At 41.8% G+C, this 19,460-nt stretch overlaps 2 protein-coding genes across 13 annotated transcripts in view; both read right to left on the reverse strand.

Annotated features, from left to right (window-relative positions):
• The window catches only part of LOC111077182 (inhibitory POU protein), a 30,627-nt gene extending 20,816 nt beyond the window's left edge, over positions 1-9,811 (reverse strand). For 4 of the 9 annotated variants that reach the window (XM_022371350.2, XM_022371349.2, XM_022371348.2 and 1 more), the window contains exons 1-2: positions 8,512-9,168; positions 414-590 (exon numbers count right to left, since the gene is read on the reverse strand). In XM_022371350.2, the coding sequence (XP_022227042.1) occupies positions 414-590; positions 8,512-8,637 (303 nt within the window). In that variant the 5' untranslated portion in view covers positions 8,638-9,168. Of the gene's footprint in view, positions 1-413; positions 591-1,110; positions 1,168-8,511; positions 9,169-9,271 lie in introns of those variants that run through there. The other 5 variants (XM_022371346.2, XM_022371345.2, XM_022371344.2 and 2 more) reach the window with 3 other exon arrangements.
• A 2,392-nt stretch (positions 9,812-12,203) lies between these two features.
• LOC111080036 (WSCD family member GA21586) lies at positions 12,204-16,002 on the reverse strand. 4 transcript variants are annotated; one of them, XM_022375406.2, is made up of 5 exons: positions 15,962-16,002; positions 13,524-13,676; positions 13,325-13,451; positions 12,886-13,254; positions 12,204-12,815 (listed from the first exon to the last, which is right to left on the reverse strand). In XM_022375406.2, the coding sequence occupies exons 2-5, from the start codon at positions 13,656-13,658 to the stop codon at positions 12,493-12,495; spliced, it is 954 nt and encodes a 317-aa protein (XP_022231098.2). In that variant the 5' UTR covers positions 13,659-13,676; positions 15,962-16,002; the 3' UTR covers positions 12,204-12,492. The 4 variants fall into 4 exon arrangements, with proteins under 4 accessions (XP_022231098.2, XP_022231099.2, XP_022231097.2 ...); XM_022375407.2 differs by having other exon boundaries at positions 12,892-13,257; XM_022375405.2 differs by having other exon boundaries at positions 12,886-13,257.
• Positions 16,003-19,460: the final 3,458 nt, after the last annotated feature.

Here is a 19,460-nt window from a genome sequence, read left to right on the forward strand (position 1 = left end):
AAAATTAATTAAAAATAATAATAATAATTATAAAAATTATTATAAAATTACAAAAATTATTATAAAATTATAAAAATTATATTGGGAAATGTATGAATTTCGGCAGCTGTCCCAAGTGGTTTAATGCCTTGTAGGGGTATGATGTGTGATTTTTTTCAAATTCTTTGATCTTAATGCTCCCCCGAAACTGACCCATATTTGTATGTATGTACATAAATATCATCTGCGAATGTTTCGATGCATAATAATTGCTGCAATTTCTCCACTCATGCAATACATTTAGGGAATTTTCAAGAGGGATGGAAATAATTATAAGGGACACAATAACTCTTTCTGGCAACTTGAACATTCAGAAAGTCTACAAGTTGTTACTTCTAGAGTTATAATCATGTGAGGGTGGGTGTGGGACTCACCTGTAATGGTCGTTGCGGGGGCCCACTCATTGTGTGGTGATGATACATCACATCGTGCTTGATTTGGGAGGGCATTTGGCTATGTACATGCTGGGCTTGGTGTTTCTGGATATCGACGGCAGCCAGGGCCTCCGCTCTGCTGAGAATGCCATCGTTGATGCCCGCAAAGATATCACCCTGTAGAGAGAAAAAAATAGAGATAAAGAGAAAGAGAGAGAAAAGGAGCGGCAGGAACCGAGCGATTAGTGTAATGCCGATACATAATTGGGCACTATATGTCTATGATTATTATGACTAAGTAGACACATCTAAGACCAGGCAGGAACACATTAAAAAAATATTCAGAATAAATCGCCAAAATTCAATTCGAATTTTTCGGTTAAACAAAGGCAATGATCGACATAAGATATAGTATATACAAATAGTAGATAACATACAAATGCATATATGTATATATAAAGATATACGCATGTACATAGGTAAATACAAGTACATAAGTAGATCTGAGTCGGCGATATCAAATGAGAGAGAACGAACGTGAATACGAGAGATCAAATATGTAGGTAGTATCAAAAATAGGATATTGGGAAAGGAAAATCAATCAGGGCTGGTTTCTCATTTTTTTTGTTGGTTTTTTAGTGTTTCTATATACGAATAGTTTTTTGTTTGTTTTTTTTTTGTTGTGGTTGTAACTTACGTTCTGACGTGCTGACCACGAATTGCATAATAGGGAAGCATCTTCTAATAAACGACTCTGAAAAGACGAGACAAGCATCGATAGTATGTATGTGTATAGATTGGTAGACGGATTGATCGATGATCGATTGATAGCTATCGATGGATAGAGAAGTAAAAGATTCGGTTCAGAAATACCCTCAATATGGTTTCGAGTCCTACAGGTTGCCATCACGATCAATCCAACGGATTTATATAATTGTTCCCCCAATTCAACTGGCCTTAAATTGTGGCCAACCTGTCGCGTTTTTAAGGATTTAACCAGTTTTTGGTCTTATTGATTTTTAGTACCCCGCTTAACTCTCCCAAAAAACTCTTTCCTCCTGCCGCCAGCCCGGCTGGCCCGTACTCGACCCGTTGGCTGGTTTCTAAATAAATAATATAAAAAGTTTTTGGTGCTTGTTTTGGTACAAAAACCTTCTTGTTCATCTTTACTTCGTCGCCGTCGGCGTCTTTATTATTCCAGTCATATCGATTTTATACATACCTATACATACACACATATACATGTCTTTTATATATATAAATATATGTATTGGTATGTGTACAAACCTCCTTGTGTATACGAAACTCGCACGAATTTTTCAGTTAATCAATTATTTAGATGCGCACAAAACTTCCAAACGCCGCACGTCGAAAACGAAAGACATGTTCGTAGTACCCCTGGTACCAGAGGCACGGCACAGGGTCCACTTGAGCCACGGATGTGTGGGCGAGAGGTGAACGGTGGGTAGGTAGGAATAAGGCTTCGACAGGGAGTGAAGGGTGACGTTTGACGGGTGCCCAGGAGACAGAGCCAGAGCCCACATGGCCAAAAAGGCATCGCTCACGTTTGCCGCACATTTCGAGCCGAAAGGCGTAATTCGATGGGCCCATAGACATTAGCCAGGCTTTTCCATCTTCTCTGTCTATTTCCCTTTCTCTATCTATATCCCAGTCTCTTTCTCTCCAAAGCAGAACCGCAATAGGCAAACGACGGCCATTGTAGAAATCAAAATGTTGTGCATTCTTAATGATGTCTTGGCCATACCAAACCCTTCCATTCCACGGACGACCATGGCCGAGGAGCCCAAAAGCATAAACTCGGTCGGTACGGCCATGCCATTTTGTGGGCGTTGTGCAAATAATGTGACAGCGACAGTCTGTTGGCCCGGTCCGGAAACCCTTTTTGTGTGAAGGCAACGGGTAACTTTACGCTTTGAGACAGTTTACGTGCAACCCCATCCATTTCGGTGTCTTCCATAATGGGCTAAGACTTTCAATCCAAATTTAAGTTTTCCTATGCCTCAAATAGTGCTAAAATTTACCACAGAGTCCAGCATGAGAAACTAATCTGACTAATAAAGCAGAAAAATACAAGTTTAATTGTTAGTCAGAACCGATAATAAACAAAATATCAATCATTATATTGTATGAAATGTTTATTAGAAATTAGTTCACGAGTCAACAGGAGAGAGGATCCACCCTATTTCAGTCATTATCCAATGGTAACCATGTTCGGGAATTCCCTGAATTGAGGATTCGAAATATATTTGAAACTTTATTCAGTTCGGAGTCTGCACACAAAGTCCAGCTGCTCTTCGTCTTGATTGTTTCTGATCAGGAATATATTGTAAATATGTAATGCTTTAATGCTTTACATATGTACATGTACATATGTACATTAAGATACATTTTCCTTGTATTCATTATTCAGGGGTCTAAATCCTAAAGAAACGATGGAAACGATTTATAAAGCTGCTGGCTTCATCGAGCAACTGACAATGCAGATTACTATAGCGGAATTCTACAATTACAAAGCGAGAAGATGCATAGTTTTTGGGCCTACGGTAAAGCGTATTCCTAAATACTATATATTATGTTTAATAGTCAGAATCAATCACTGAAACATTTCCCCATTCAAGCAAGCTTTCCGACCAGGAGAGCCTTGCTATAAAAGCACCGCACAATGCAATGCTATATGCTATATGCTGTTCTCTGTGTCTCTCTATCTCTGTTTGTCTGGCAACAGTTTGTAATAAATTATAACAGTAAATTAATTTATGAATTAATATGCGCAGTCATTCATCAAATTATGCAACACCGGCTCGCACCCCAATCCTCTCTCCTACCGTTAGTTCTCGGCCTGTCTCGCTCTGGCCACGACCTAGGACATGCCGGAGCCTAGGCTCTGTCTTGACCTGCTCTCCGACATCACAAACACACACACACACATGCAGAGAAAGAGGGGAATAGAGAGAGAGAGAGTGTGTGAGAGAGTGAGTGAGAGGTGAGAAGGTGGCTGGTGGAGCAGGGCGCAGGGGGCGGTGTGGAGCCCGCAGTGCAGGTTGACACTTGCACATAAATTCTTTATTAGTGTGAAAAATTAATCAAGTGAACTGTTTTTTTTTTTTCTGCCGTTCTCTTCTCGTGAGGCAAACACGTGAGCACCGGCTTTCCTCTCCCTCCCTTTATCTGTCTCTTTCTGGCAGTGGGTTTTTGTTTATGTTATGTGTATTATTTGATTTTTTGTTGTTGTGTATCTTTGCTGGAATTTAATATTTATGATGTGTGTAAATAGATACGCATTGCTGCATGCTTAATTTTTATCGATTTACGCTGCCAAAAACACACTTCCCAACACTGGAGCGATGCCAGCCACTGAATGGATTTAACATTGAAGCTGAAATCAAATGAATTGTGACGCTTTAAAGGGTTTTATTTGTGCCGAATGGAATGCGGAAACTGTTGCAGGAGATCCGAGATCCCTAAATGTACGTACGTACATATATAATTAGAATTATAATGAGGTGGTTGGGTTACGGAGACTTCAGGAGATGGAAGCATACCATTAAAGTTGGATTACAACCTGAAGGCATTACCATTACCCATTCTAGTATTTAAAGAATTTCTCTAACGCTGAATTATTATAATTATTTTATCACTTGTTGAACTGATATTTTTATGTGCCTTATTATGCCCAGAACAAATCTCTTATTTGTGGACTAATAAATTTAATGAGAATAACTTGCTAATTCTATTAAAGATCTGTTTAAGTATGGGAAGTTATAGTTTTGGTCTGTGGGACAGCGTATAATCGAAAACATATCCAGTGCTTCTTAGGTTTATTATTTTGGTAGCAGATTGGTAGCCAGTGGAAACTTTTAGAAATATTCTTTTTGAAATTGAAACTAAAAAATGCGATAGCTTGTATGGAAAAACAGGACGAAATGTAGAAATTCTAACTGAAATATCTTTTATATAAAAAGAACAAATACCACTTAACGTAGAGCCAAACACTAATTAAACTACAGTCAAACTACCCCCACAGTAAATTGTAGCCTCTCCATGGGTCTAGCGATAACAACAGTATATAAATCATAAACCTCATAAATCGTTTGTAAAACTTATATATGCTTCTCATTCTATGAATAAAATGTAGTTTGAATTTACAACTCAGCTCGCAAATGTCTAGACTGCTCTTCACATAATATGCTAAAATTGTAATGTATTGTACTTCAAATCTCATTAATCCGATTTTCCTGATGAGTGGAATTTTGTTGTGGACTTAAAATATATTCAGAGGCCGTTTATACATATGTACATACTATATGTATATACATAGCAATGGCTCAACCTATTTCACCAATCATAATCCATAGTAGTTCATTATAAATACATAAAGCTATCAATAAGATAATTGCATGTGATTCAATACAAAATTTTTCTCCCCTGCCTCATCCTGGCTCCTCTTTAATCTCTCAGCAGCAGAAATCGAACTTGTTAATCCGCTTTTGCTGCCAACAATTAAAATTACAATGGATTTACCTGCGTAGGGTAGGTACTATGATTTGGAAGGAAGTATCTCCGACCTAATGGCAGAGTTCTAAGAAGTTTAATCAAAATCGGACAATGCCTGGCTCAGTCAGCAAACAAAGTTTATGTATTTTCTATTGTTCAATTAAGTTCTTAATTAACTACTTATTTGGCAGCGTATCAACAGCTTCATTACCCACCATCAGTCATTTTTTTGTTGATCTGCCAATAATTTGACAATTGTTTTACGCTGGTTTCGGTTTTTAATTTCAAGCACATTTGTCGCGGCCATTAAATGCAGTTTATGAATATTTAAATCAAATTAACACCGCCGCTGTCCATTTAACGCTGCCGACAAACAATTCAAGTGGCGGGCGCCGTCTGCCATCTGCCATCTGACAACGGGCACCAGCCAGGGCCCTCGACCTCATCCGTATCCGTATCCTCATTCTCATCCTTAGCACCCTCTGTATCAGTCTCACACCCTCAGAACAAGCCAACCAAATCCCAATTCCACTCCCAGTCCCACTCCAACTAGAACCCGCCACCTGCTGCCGCTGACGTTGTCTGTTGTCTGTCTCTGTCCAAGGGGATCGGCGACAAATTTCCATTTAATGGACTGCAAGGCGTTAAGTGTTTTTGTAACCAGCTAAAAAGCGCGTCTGTCCCACTGTCCTTTCAAAGCGAAGGACTCTTCGATGCTTGCTTGCTTGCTCGCCTTGATTCAACTTTCAGGCCTAATGCGCTGCCACAGCCAAGGCAGCCAAGGGTAGCATATAAATCCTATAAATCCGCCGCTTTGATCATTCGCCTCGGTCCGCTGCCAGCTTCCAAAAAGCCGAAAAGTGGCTAACTGTAATCAGCCGGGGCTGAGCTGGGCGGGGTGCGGTGCAGTGCGGCGCTGAAGAGGTCAAAAAAAAAAGAGCAGCACGGGTCGGGGGAAATTGGGCAAGTAAATCCGATAAGCAAATGTAGTTGTTGCCTCTTAAAGACAAATACACTTGAAGTGATTTCCTCTTCTGCCGCTCACTTTTTTCCTTTTTTTTTTTTATTCTCCCTATTTAAAGTGCTTCTCTGTCAGATTAATATGGAAAGAAGGCCAGGGATGCAGGAAGCGATTGGAGTGTTGGGAAGGGGGGTTGAAAGATATCACCCCCTCCCCACCGCTCTGGTACTGCCAGTCACCTGTTCATGCCAAGCAATCAACTTTTCCCTGCTCTTCCTCTTTGGGGTCTCGGCAATTTCCCCATTTATAATGTCTGCCACCTTCCAGCCCAACCCTCCTTAACATTTTCACTTTTTTTTTTTCCTTTCTTTTCTTTGCATTCCCGTAGCTCATTTGTTTATGCACATTTTGTAACGGGGAAAGGGGTATGACGAGTAACCCTAAACAATTCCAGAGTTTTCCTATAAAATCTGATTGAAAATGTATAGGGTTGAAGATTTACCTTTCAATTGGTATGTCCTAAAAAAAATATCGAGTAGAAGGTTTCCTCAAACTCTTTAAACATTAACAAATTAAGGAAGAATACCTAGTGTTGATCTCCTCGAAAACATTATTATCTTCAATAATTTCTTCTATATTCTTTCTTGGCTCTAGAAAAATATCTGGAAACTGATTTAACATCAAAGAACAATGAAAGCAGAACTTGGAACATTGCAATATTGACAAAGGCTGCTACTTTTAAAAGTGTAAGTTCTCTACATCATAGTATTGAAATTACTTCCAAGTATAGATTAATTATATGTGTACAAACATTTAAGAATGTCCCATTAACTATCCAGTGTAAACCCCACTTCGGTGAGCCCGGGCGTAACATTTTCTATTTTTGTTGACTCTCTGTGTTTAAACAGTTTTGTTTTTTTTATTTGTCTCGCTGGTCAGCGCATACAATAGTAAATAAATAATTAATGCAAATGAATTACAAAACGCTTTTCAAGGTTGCAGTCAGTCACCAGCCAGCGCCATTTGTGGGCCGCATAAGCCCAGTAAGTCTAGGCTAGGCTGAGGCCGCTGAGAAGTCGGTAACTTTTGCGACTCTTGCGCAATAATTAAGACAAATGTTGCCTTGCCGTTGGGGTTCGAAAATGGCCAGAGTAGAGTGGAAATGGCCAAGCGAAAATGCGAGTGAAGTTCAATGTCAGTTAGAATTTTGTTTCGCTCTCCGTTTCCGCAAAGCTCCATGCCGTGTTGCTTCCTGATGTCAGTGACCAGACCCTGGCATCAATAAACTTGTCTGAGAACTGTCGGTAATAACCATTTAATGTCTGCCCGTGTTCCTTTTAAATTTTTAACTCACGCCTCATAAAAGATTCAGAAAGTCAGGTGAACTGCGAGACGTCTGCCAAATCCTCCCTATTATTCGTTATTAATACATTCATGCAGAAAGACCCTGACATTGTACTCGCATATACATATGTAGGTACGAGTATGTAGGTGGCAGATGGTAGATGGAATTTCCTGAGTTTCAGGTGCCCCTAACTGGGTTGGCATTGGGAACAAAGAAAGTCATTATTTAAACCATCCAAAGAATAATACCACAGGCTCTATGAGTTCTGCGTCTAAAGCCAATTTTTAAGAACTTATTTCCATAAACATTGTAGGAAACGGATTTAAAATTCTTCATCAATTTTGAGTGTAAAATCAATCTGCTTATCAATCAAATATGACCCAGTAATGGCTAGTGCGTATTGCTTTTGTGTAGCAAGAAATTTATAGTGCATCATTTTTAATAAACCCAGAATATAAAAATCGAATATTAATCATTGCAAACAACAAATTGTAGACTAACGAAAACATATTCAAATAATCGTTGTTGGTTTTAATTCTTAGTTCAACAAATGCTTGGACTTGCTTCGTTTTCGATATACTTATTAAAGTATCAAGGATCCAGCTACATTAGACATTCAAAATTATCTGAATTTTGTATTTGAGAGGATTCAGAATGGGTTCAGTTCGATTTCTTATTGGACTTTGGATAGATTTAGCTTTAAGGCTGCCAAGTCACTTCCGAGTCATCTTCTTATGTGACTGATGGATTCGAACTGGAGTCCATCGGACTCTAATTGGGCATACAATTGTTCCTAAGCGAATTTTTTAACTTTTTTGGAAGCGACTTTGGAATCAGATTAGATTTAGTTTTTTTTTCAAGTAAGAAGCTTAAAATTTACGAAAAATACTTTGAAAGAAAATATGGAGAAAATAGCTTTTCCAAATAGAGATTTTGAAGTAATGACTAAGGGGTATACAAAAACTGATTAAATATGCAAATCTCAAGGAGAAGTTTGACCAAGCCAAAATTTAGATATGTACAATGTTCATGTTCATTTTTTGCAGCATTCAGGTGAATTGGAAATTGCATTGAAAGACTTGGACTAATATGAATATTTAAATTCATGGATCATAAGCACAATAGCAAAAAAATGGTCCTGTTCAACTAAACTCTCTATCGAAACCCTCTGATCATCGTGGATAGCTCCTCCGGTATAATGGGAGGGCCACAAAAACCCTTAATGAAGGAGGGGCGGGGGCTGGTGGGTGGTGGCTGGTGGCAGCGGGTATACTTACAGATGGATTTGGCATGCAGCGCCGCATTTGCTCCGAACTTCGATAGGAGGGACTGTAGCGTCCTGGAAAACAACTGGGCGCTGACATTTTCATTTTATCCGTTGTCGAGTACATCGACATTGTCATGCAGCCGCCGACGAAATCCTCCTCCAGCTTGAACGCCCTTGAGGCGTCGAATGTTGTTGGCGAGTAAATCTTGAAGCACTTACTTGGACGATTTTAGCGCGTGTCCTGCATGCAGGATCAACTATATCGAATGCACAAAATCTCTCTACGCGCTCCCTCTCTCAGCGCTCGATTTTCTTTATTATTTGATTTTTATTCTTTTATTCTTATTCGATTCTCTGGATTCTTCAGCACTGCACTCGAGAATTTTTAGCTTAGCTTTTGTTGGCTTTTCTTTTTGGGCGGTAGTTTCTCTGCTTTCGTGTGACGCGGATTGAAACTGAGAAAAAAAGCACAGGAAAAAAATGTTGCATACAATGCGTCGTTCCGCTGTCGGTAGGACCCACGGGTAGGACCCACACGTTTGCCGTCGGTGCCAAAAAACACGCGCAACGGTAAATTCAGTTAGCGGTTCGGTTCGGTTTGGTTCGGAATTTGTTTGTGGGTCTCACGGAACTGTAATTGGATTAGCACCGCCAGACCAGGCAGGCAGATGGGCAGACGGGACAACCAGCGGGCAAGGGTGAATCGAATCGGTTAAGCGGTTGAGCGGTCAACGAGTGCACATCACACACACATTTGGGGAGCTGTTTACCGTTTCACGTTCGACGTTCGACGTTTGCCGTTACACGTTTGGCGCTTATCGTTGCGTTGCGTGACGTTGCGTTACGCTAAGAGAGCGTCTCTTGCTCCTTTGGCTGCGTTCGTGGGGTAAGCCCAAGCCAAGCTCTGGGCCAAAGAGCCAAGCGGAGCTTCTTGTTTCGTACCGGTACCGTTCTCAAAAGCTTGCTTCCGCTTTCGCTTGTGCCAGTCTCTGGGTGTATGTCTCTGTGTGTGTCTGTCGGTCTGTCGGTGAGGAGGATTGTGTCAAGCCGTCGCTCCAATGAGCTCCTGGATCTTGGGCTCAGCTGTTCGATGGATGCGTTTTTGCTCGTGTCGCTGTTTTGAGATGTATCCTTGGCCGGGTGTACTTTAATATCGGGTATATCCTTTTTTTGTCGCTATTTGTCTCGTTGTCTCGCTATCTCGTTGCCGCTACGGCCCGCACTCAGCGCATTCAACGCATTCAACTTTGGTCGAAACTAAACGCAAGCGAACAGATTTCACAACTAGACAAGCGCGCGTGGTGTTGTGATAAAGAATTCTATGATGAGTTTCGCTAACTTCGGAGTTTATTTTCAATGGGGCGGACGACATGTTTTCATTATTTATCAGCGTGGGCGTGGCCCACGCCATCCACCCCTGCAAAATGGCAGCCACGTCCTTTATGTAATGCCAGCCACTCGCCTCCGATTGGTCGCTGTCGCTGTGCTGGCAGCGACGCCGGCAGTTTCGTTCAGCTGGAATTGGACAGAGCCGTTGTGTCTCTACCTGGCGGCGGCGGCAAACTTGACGAAGCCAATGCCAGTGTGGCGGCCTCAGAATGCGGCCAGGCGACTGCGCACTGCGCCACTGGGGGGGGCCGGCAGGAGGCCCAGTTCCACTTCCATGCCCATATCCGGACCCAACCACCCCGCCAGCCCATGGCCCAGCCGCATCCTGAGAGCGAGCGAGCGAGTGAGCATCGCAATGCCCCGCGTCCGGCATATGGCACAATTTTTGTTGTATTTTTATTTTACCTTTTTTTTCTCCTTATTTTTTGGACAGGCAACGTGGCAGCGAGGGGACAGGGTGCTTGGGAGAGGGTCAGAGAGGGGCACAGAGGGGCTCAAACAAAAGGCACAAAACGGCAACACGGCCAACAATGCCAAAACAAAAATGGGCGTACATGTCGTTGTGGGTGTGCGAGTGGGCGGAAATTCGAATACAATGTGGTAGGTGGGGCTGGCGTTGGCGTTGGCATCGGGGATATGTTGCAGGTACTGCCAGCTGCCAGGGAGTGGAGGAGTTGTGTCAGTTTGAAGTGGAATGGATGAGGCCTAGTTGTTGCACTGTATTGTAACTGTTAAAAGCATGCAACATTGCAAATCTCTTAAAGGGTGTTATCCAACGAACCGAACAGGGTGCCTCATCCGAAGAATGTTGCTCCAGAGTAGATTCGGAAGCTCAAATGAAACCTCAGCATAATTCTAATAATCTTGACATTTACATATTAATATTGCATATGTACATATTTATGTTCCTATTGTATAAATATTTTTCTCTCAATTTTTTTTTTTTTTTCATTTTTATAAATTTTAAAAATGTACTTAGCACCCAATGGATGTGCTGGAGAATCTCTAAAGGATTATTGGATCTTGAAAACAATATATTCGTATGTCAGTGTACGTTTTGTGTTGCATGATTGATAGCAAGAATAAGTTTAGTGAAAAGAAACGACTTTCAGGTTCTTCGCCACAATTGGACCGGATGCAAAGTGTCAGCCTGGTTAATCAAAGATATAGCTATAAGCTTATAAATATATCAATCATGCTTAAATATCAAATATTTTTGTGACTGTTTCAGACTGAAATCAGTTCAAATAAAAAATGTATATGTGTAAATATATCGGAAACTATAACTTGAAATATATATCTTTTCCAAGCATAATTTTTGCCATTTCACACAGCTAAAATAGTTATCAGAGTATCAGAGTTTTAAATTTTGCGCCTATGCCGCCATCTATATCTGGCGTATGGTCACAGTCCTGTGAGATTGAGACAGCTATATCTGGGGTATGTCATTTGAGATAGCGCCATCTATGTCTGGCATATGCTAAAAATCCTGTGAGATAGAGCAGGATGCTTTGAAGCTTTCTTTAGCTTTGGCTTGGCAAAAAAATGTTGAAAAGCACCAAAAAGCCCACGAACTTTGAGCTTCAAGAAACTTTTTGCTAATATTATTGAAGCTTTTCCAAAAGTTCTTAACCACCTAGCCCAAAAAATCCAAGAAACACACAATTAAATTTCATTTTCTGAGTTCACTTTCATGTTCATTGTTTTCATTTCATTTTCTGTTCGTTTTTTTTTCGCGTTTGTTTTTTGTTTTTGTTTTTTTTTTTTGGTTTTTTTGTACAATTATCTAATACATTCGAAATCGTTCATATTTCACAAGTTATTTGTAGAATCGTGTATAAAACTTTTTACAAGGATAGTCTAGTACGGGAGTTCAGCATGACCAAGAGTACCCCCCGCCCCCAGTGGCAATGTGTAATGCACACCGGAGATGAGAATGTATGTATGTAATTACGAATTGGGTGGCTGGTGGTGGGTGGTGGGTGGTGGGTGTTGGGTCTGGGTGATGAGCAATCAATGAAGCACAACATGGCCTATAATGAATTTCATAAATTCGTTCAGGAATCATAACACCTTGTTGCATACGCAAGCTGATCTAATCTGATCTGATCCAACGATCCTCTCGATCCGATCCGATCATTTTCTATAGCCTACAAAATACGTACATATTGAACCTAAGTTAATTGCATATATCTAAAAACATTTAACAAAAATTTGAACTAATGCGCTAAGCTGGCAGCAAACGATTGGAAACGATGTGCGAGGAGCGGGGAAGGTTCGATCTTTGGGAAGACTTGCTTGTGGGGTGGGGGTGGGTAGCGTAAGCCTACTTAGTATTCTAGCTATTCCAGATTCCAGTGAGATCTATGGTCCTATGTCAAGTGTTATTATTTTGTGATGTGATGTGATGTGCATTGCAGTCGCCTATGTATGCAGTTAGGCAGTTAGGCGGCGTGTGTGGGATTTGTGCTCCAATTCCGGTTGGTCTGTGCGTCATTTGGTGGTACGATTTGCATTGCTTTGATTTGCTTATCTCGTTGCACAAAATCTTCTCTTAGAATCATCCAAAAGATGATAATCACATAGCTTTAGTTCTAATAATCTAGTGCTCCTTTCGGCCTAGCAGGCCGTAGACGATGCGTTTCCGGGCCTGAACCTCGGCCCGCATCGCCTCTGTGTAAGGATCGAAGGAGAGCAGGCGTTTCTTTCGCCTGAAGATCCCTTCCTTGCGCAGAATGGCGCACCGCAACAGTGTCTCGTCGATGGGGAACTGCAGGAAGTCGAGGATGGCCCGCAGCTCGCGCTCCGTGTGGTGCACTAGGTCGTCGTAGAATACGACTTTAATACTGCCCGTAAAATTGCGCGCCCAGCTGAGATTCATTAGCTCCCAGCCCTTGAGCTTATTGCTCACGAATTGCTGCCAATCTGTGAAACGGAAAGAAACGAAAGAAAATTAATGAAAATTGTATAGGATTTCGTGAATTTTATGACGTACATTTACCCTTTGTGCGCTTGTAGCGATCAGGTGAGGCGAAGCCGATGTGTCCTCCGCTCTGGCGATTGAACTCGGCTATGATCGCCTTCTCGGGATCCCGCACCAGGAGGATTGCTTTGGCGAATGGGGCCCAGGCCTTGCCGCCCCATTCGTGCGTCTTCACCAATAATACTGAGCTGTTGCACACGTTCTCCGCGGGGAAGCCCGTCTTGAGCAGTCCGTAGTCTTTGTAGATGCTGCCCGTCAGCACTCCCGTAGCCTGCTGCAGCAGATACCTTAGCCAGGTGTTGCCACTGCCTGGGAAACTGGCCAAGGCCGTCAGCGTGGGCGAGGCGGCCTGCAGGCTGGTACTCACATCGCTGGGCAGTGCTGCTGAATGGAATGTAAGGGATGGGGATGAATGCGGGAATATTGGCATTGGGAACGGATTGCTACTCACTGTAGAAGTCGGCCCTGTAGTCTGTGTAGTTTGGAAGATCTCGATTCATGTACTTGAGGTCGCGACACCAGCGAATGGTCATCTTGCGGCTGGGCATGGGGAACCGAGGACTATGAAAGCTGGGAAACTGTAGGTCGTCAGATGGATGAAATGAATGTTTGTACTCAGTCTCCAGGGGGAGGGTGAACAGCAGACTTACCTCGGCAAAGCGCTCGATGCGCGGCCGTTTCGGATGCGACCCGGGTATGTTGTTCATGGAGAGGAATAGGACGCCGCCTATGTAGATGATGATGGTCGCCGAGACACCGAAAAAGCGCCAGCCTTGTAGTGCCATAACGCCGTCTTTGCATTACTGAAAGCGGAACACGGATATGCTGTATTATATTGGGTTTATTGAATCCAATATGTAAAAATAATTCAAATGACTATGTTCGCATTAATGAAGCCAATTATCCCGCTCCTATACCCACCCCGGCGGCTCCTTCTGTTCGACCGTCGACCTGTCTGTCTGTCTGTCTGTCTGTCGGTCTGTCTGTCTAAGCGAAAGCTTCGAACCGAACGGGAATCAATTTCAATTTCGGTTTCTGTTTCTGGTGTTTTTGTTATGACAACGAAACAAATGCGCAAAGACTAGGCCCCATCGACAGCCATTTCCATGTGCTCTTTCGAACTTCTGCGGGCCTGGCCCTGGGCCTCCTGGGCCTGAGACTGTTGCGGCCTGTCTTGTAACCCCGAACAACCCAACACAGCAGTGACAGCAGCGGAAACAAGGGCCGCACTTGAGCCCCAAGTGAAAGGCGATGGAATGCCGAGTAGGCAACATTTCACCCCACAATTTTGTCAGCAAAGGCGACTTCTGTATACGCTTGGAATTTATTATATAAGGTATAGTTTCCGCCTGTGGGTGATACTTTTCTATGATCTCAAAGATCTCATTTCACGCTTCAATTTTATTGCAATCTAAATAAAGTTCAGTCTTTAAATCGTTTTTATTTAAATTAATTCTTCAGAAAACTTTTGCTATAGTTTTAAAAAATTTAATTCAGGCTGCAGTAAATTTCTACAATTTTAAATTTAATTTCATGATAAAATTGAAATTTAATTTGTATTTATTTCCCAAAAATAAATTCCCAAAAACTAGGAAAGACTTTTTTCCCCATCAATCAATGTCAAGAAAGACACACCCGACCGAAATGGGTCAGGATCTGGCCCAATTAATGGCCAGAGGAAGCTTATGGATAGGACTCAATTTGGTGGTGAGTAAAGTTAAATTGTGTATGACCACAAAGGGAGTGTATTGAGGAGCAAGAAAAGAACAAGAAAAGAAGGCTTTTGCCTTGTCATGCCTTGAACGAGCAACGAAATTCCTTGAGCTGCATAAAACGCTCACGAAGTCCACAAAAAAACACCCATACACACGAACACATATGCCTCACTCACACACACACACACACACACATAGAGAAGACAAGCAGCTAAATGCGAAAATTTATGCAACAGCTGGGCAAACTGTGCGAGGGGTGCTCCAACCAGGCAACCAGCCAACCAGCCAACCCTTGTCCTTGGCTCGAGAGATCCTTCAAGAGTTGATAAACCTTTGCCTCAAATGACTGTGGACAAAACCCCACCCCCCAGCCACCCCCTTCCTGTGGATCCCGTTGGCAAGAACCCAGCGGAACCGGAGATGACGATATAAGATATCGAAGGAGAGCCAGCCCACTCGCCCACTCCACACACCGCGAAACTTCTCGGGCAACCCACCACCAACAGCAACAGCAACACCAACCGACCCGAAACTAGTTCATGCTGTGGAGAAAAAGGGAGAACAGAATAAAAAGAAAGCTGACTACATAATGAAATGAAATGTCGAGGCAGGCGAATGAAAATAGAGAAATAAAATAGAAAACGAGATGCGGAAGGGGAGGACGAGGACTTGGGTCGGTCCCATAGCACGGGGCAAATACGAACAATAATTTGATTCTTTTGGGGCATAAATCAGACAAAAGCCACGCACATCGCTACAGTCAGCGACAATAGCTGGTGAATCCCTCTTCCAGGTGGCACCAAGACCCAGCCCTGCCCCGAAAATCAGGCCAGAGAACAGAACCGAACAGAGAAGAGCAGAGCAGAGCGAACAAATTTTACATAATAATTAGAAATGGGAATGGGGATGGGGATGGGTAGGGGAGCCAAGGCCCAACCCCACCTATAAATATGCATTTTGTGTGCGACCCCTGATCCAAGCCAGATCCGAACAATTGTGCAGAATAATCACCATAGAGGGGGAATTCACGCGGACAATCATCATCGTGGAAGCCCCAAAAGAGGGGCACCCAAAACTAAACAACAATATATGTACGTAAGTGCGAATACGATGCCGAATGCACAATTTTCGAATTAAATAAACAAACAAACTATGCAGAACCAATTTCAGCTCGTACGAGTACATTTTTGGTTTCTTTGGATTTGGTGCTGCTCTGATTTCAATCCAGAAAAAGCTTTTAACCCTCTCCCCGCCCTGCCCACCAACAAACAGCCCACACGCATGTCGGGAAAATGTAAACAAATACATTTTGGGTCTGTTCTGGCTCTGGTTTTGGTTTTGGTTCTGGAATTGTGCGATGATATTTGACTTACCGATACCGATGGTGATTCCTCTGGCCTACCCCTTTCGCTCCTTGGCAAGCGGATGGCCTTAGGTACAAACACAGACACACACACACACAACAAACTACACACCCACCACACACTCACACACACAGACACACTTGCTGGAGAGCAAACAAATTCCCGCTACATGACACAAAGATGGAATCGGAATTGCCAGCGTAATTAGAATGGCATTAGGAATTTGAATTGGAATCCGAATTGTAACTTGTCTTTAATTGAGACAATTGTGCGGACAGGTTTAGCGATTGTTTTATAAATATACGACGGGCACATGGCACGGACACTGACAGACACCACCACACACCACACAAAAACTACAGAAAAACAAAAAACAAAACAAAAAACAATCACAAAAAACCAACGAACAAAAGCAAACAAATGTAAACTATTTGTGCTGTTTTTTTTTTTTTGCTGTTATGCCTGGGGCCAGCCGATGCCGATGCCGATGCCGTTGCCGTTGCTGTTGTCGTTGCCGCGTCCGTGTCCCGTGTGCTGTGGCGTTCAAGAATTTCTGCTCAGAGCAGCAGCAGCAGAAGTAGAAGTAGGAGTCCGTGGCAGAGAGGCGGCAGGCAGCAGCAGAAGCAGTCAGTGGCAGTGGCAGCATCGCTGGGGGATGATAAAAAGCTTATTGACAGAGCGTTGCCAGACCTCCCCAATAAGTGTGGCCGCAGCACCGTTAGCTGAAGCCACCCCCGCCTTGTGTAACTGATTTTCCAAAAGAAAGGCGCAGGTCGGTTGCCCAGTGCCTGCCAGCAGATGGCACCACAAACGGTGCCACTTACGGTTAACCGGAAGCATGAGTATCGAAATCGGAGACAGTGTTCCCACTGAGAAATAATATATCTTAAAAAGATGGCCATCTTCGTGTTTCCCCATTCAATAAGCAAATAGATTGTGGCATTTCTTTGTCATGTTTTTTTGTTTTGTTTTTGGTTTTCTCTCTTTCTTTTATTTAAATACGTTTGTATGTTTGTTCTTTTCTTTCATATTTTCACCTTGGTTGCATTGGGTATTACGAGCACGTCTCTTGCATCGGTTTCTGTTGGTTTCTCTTGATTTTAATGTTCGTATCTAGGGTCGTATTAATTCTTTTTTAGCAACATCATACCTTATGGTGAATACAAGTTGATATGATGTAGATTTGGCACACTAAAAATTAACTCGCAACCGAAGGCAAGTTCGCAGTTAGTTTTTCTGTATTTTCCCCATTTGTTCTTCATTTCTTTGCGGCTCTTTTAACATGTGCTTATTCGCTTGTTTGTTTCTTTGTTTGGTTTAGGTATTCCTTTTTAGTTTTGTTTAATTTATGTATCCCTTTTTTTTTTGTTTTTTGCATATAAATTTCACTATAAGTACATGCTGTTTAGTATCTGTCAACATTGCGAAATTAGCAATTAGGAGAAAAAAAAAATATATATATGTATGTACTCGTATTTATACAATTATGTAGGAATTGTTAGACTCTAGACTCGTGTGGGGGGACTCTTTATGCGCTACCTTAAACTAATGTACAAAAATATCGGTAACTTAAAGACGAGCAATTTAAAATTTAAAATCAACAACGACAACAACTCGCGGTATTTTACGAATAATTTAATATAATACAGAGAGTAATACATAATTGGTTGGGTTCACTTATCCTTCTGCTTTTCCTCCTACTCCTCCATCTTTAGCTAGTATAATCGTATGGTGGGGGGGGTCGGGGGCACGTTAAAAACAATCATTAAAACTGTACCATTTACATAATTGACTCACAGAGTTTCGTTGGTTGGCAACAATTGAACTGAGAGTGAGTTAGTTGTACGAAATAAGCTAGGTGGAAATGGGCCCTGGATGTGGACGGGGCGGTCGGGTCGAATCGGGTCGAATCGGGTCGAATCGGGGGTACGTTTTGGTATAGCTATGTGGTGGCATTTGGGGCTATTTATAGTCTCTCTCTGGAAATATCCCTAAGTGGACATTTTCCCCCCCATTCTCCTATAAACAGTTTTTATATGTGGCTTTTTATTATTATCATTAAAATTTGCTCGATTTTTGTCCTTTTTGTGTCTACACATTACGAGTACTTCACGTTTTTATAAAAAAGAGAAGGCAAAACAAAAAAAAAACGTTTTTTGTGGTCCCTGGCGTGTGTAATTCAATTGAAATGGTAAATGGTTTCTTTTTGCATTTAAACATTGGCATTCAACAACAAAGAAACCCAATAAATACCAATAAAGTAAATCAAAAAATTCGTTTCCTTATAGAGTAAGTTCATCTTCTTTGGCCTTGTCTCCTTGTCTGCTTCCCTACTTCCCTACTGCTTGCTTCTACTTCTCCGTCTAGTTGTATTTTGTAACTATTTGTATTACTTAAGTGTTGTGCTTGTCGTTTTTTGTTTTGTTTTGTTTTGTTTTGTTGCTTTTGTTTTTGTTTTTTGTTGTTGTTTGTCTTATTAGATTTAGTTGGACTGCTTAGCTGGCTGTGACCCATTTAGTTGTTCTTGTTGTTTGTTTTGTTTTGTTTTGTTATATTGAACCCATTTTTGAGTATTTGTTCCTTGAATTTCAGTTTTGTGTTTGTTTTGTGGCTAACTACATGTAGTAGATAAGTAGATATAGTATCCGTATAGTTAGTTTTTCGTTGAAGAACGCATGTGTTGAGTATATGTGTGTGTGTGTGTTGTGTGTGTGTGTGCGAGTGCGTGTCTGGAGGTGTGTATCTGTGTGCGCGTGTATGCCTTAGTGCGCTAATTACAATACGAGAGCTATCGATGTTATCGATAGCATTAGCCATAGCGTTTTCGATTGCGATAGCGATAAGTTCCGGGGATAAGTTGTGAGTACAGTTACGTCATCGTCAGCTTTTTGCTGCTAAGTAAGTTAGTCGCTACGAAACGATCTATTGGTGCCTGCTGTTAGTGTTAACATCACTACTGAATATTCTTGCTGGCTACTCTGAATAGAGTGACTGAGATTTGGACCTGCAACTGCAACTGTCTTGGTTAGTGTTCTTTAGTTTAGCATTAGGTTAGAGCAACAAGTAGATCGATGGGCTAAACCAAAAACAAAAAGAAAACAAAAAAGTTGTAACACAACAAACCTTACTATCGGTTCCTTTGTTTAGAATTCCTTTGGATTGGTTTTCGCTTAAGATATACACATTTAAACAGCTCTAAGCTTATGGCTTGAGTTTCGGTTTCAAAATTGATCTAGAACTGCACTAAGCTATTTAAGTGTTAGAGTTGCCTTTCTTATATCGAAATATATTCTCAAGTAGGGATCGTGTATGATGAATGGGATGGGATGAGCACTGGGAATTGGGAACAGCAAGCGTGACATTTGGCAAACGAAACCGAATGAGGGGGTTGTTTTGCTGCTGGTGGTAGGGGAGTAAAATTCGAATAGTGTTGGGGACTAGTCATCTAGTCTAAGTTTTAGATAGGTTTGACTAACGCTTAGATAGGCTTAACAGCACAAACTGAAGG

This window comes from Drosophila obscura, unplaced genomic scaffold (assembly GCF_018151105.1).
Source record: "Drosophila obscura isolate BZ-5 IFL unplaced genomic scaffold, ASM1815110v1 contig_185, whole genome shotgun sequence".
Taxonomy (NCBI): domain Eukaryota; kingdom Metazoa; phylum Arthropoda; class Insecta; order Diptera; family Drosophilidae; genus Drosophila; species Drosophila obscura.

Bases quoted from the DNA above. Each gene is read 5' to 3' on its own strand.
- LOC111080036 (XM_022375405.2), bottom strand. From the start codon at position 13,658: ATGGCACTACAAGGCTGGCGCTTTTTCGGTGTCTCGGCGACCATCATC. The intron at 13,452-13,523 runs GTAAGTCTGCTG...GACGACCTACAG, and splicing joins GCATCGAGCGCTTTGCCGAG to TTTCCCAGCTTTCATAGTCC. The intron at 13,258-13,324 runs GTGAGTAGCAAT...CATTCCATTCAG, and splicing joins CTACAGGGCCGACTTCTACA to CAGCACTGCCCAGCGATGTG.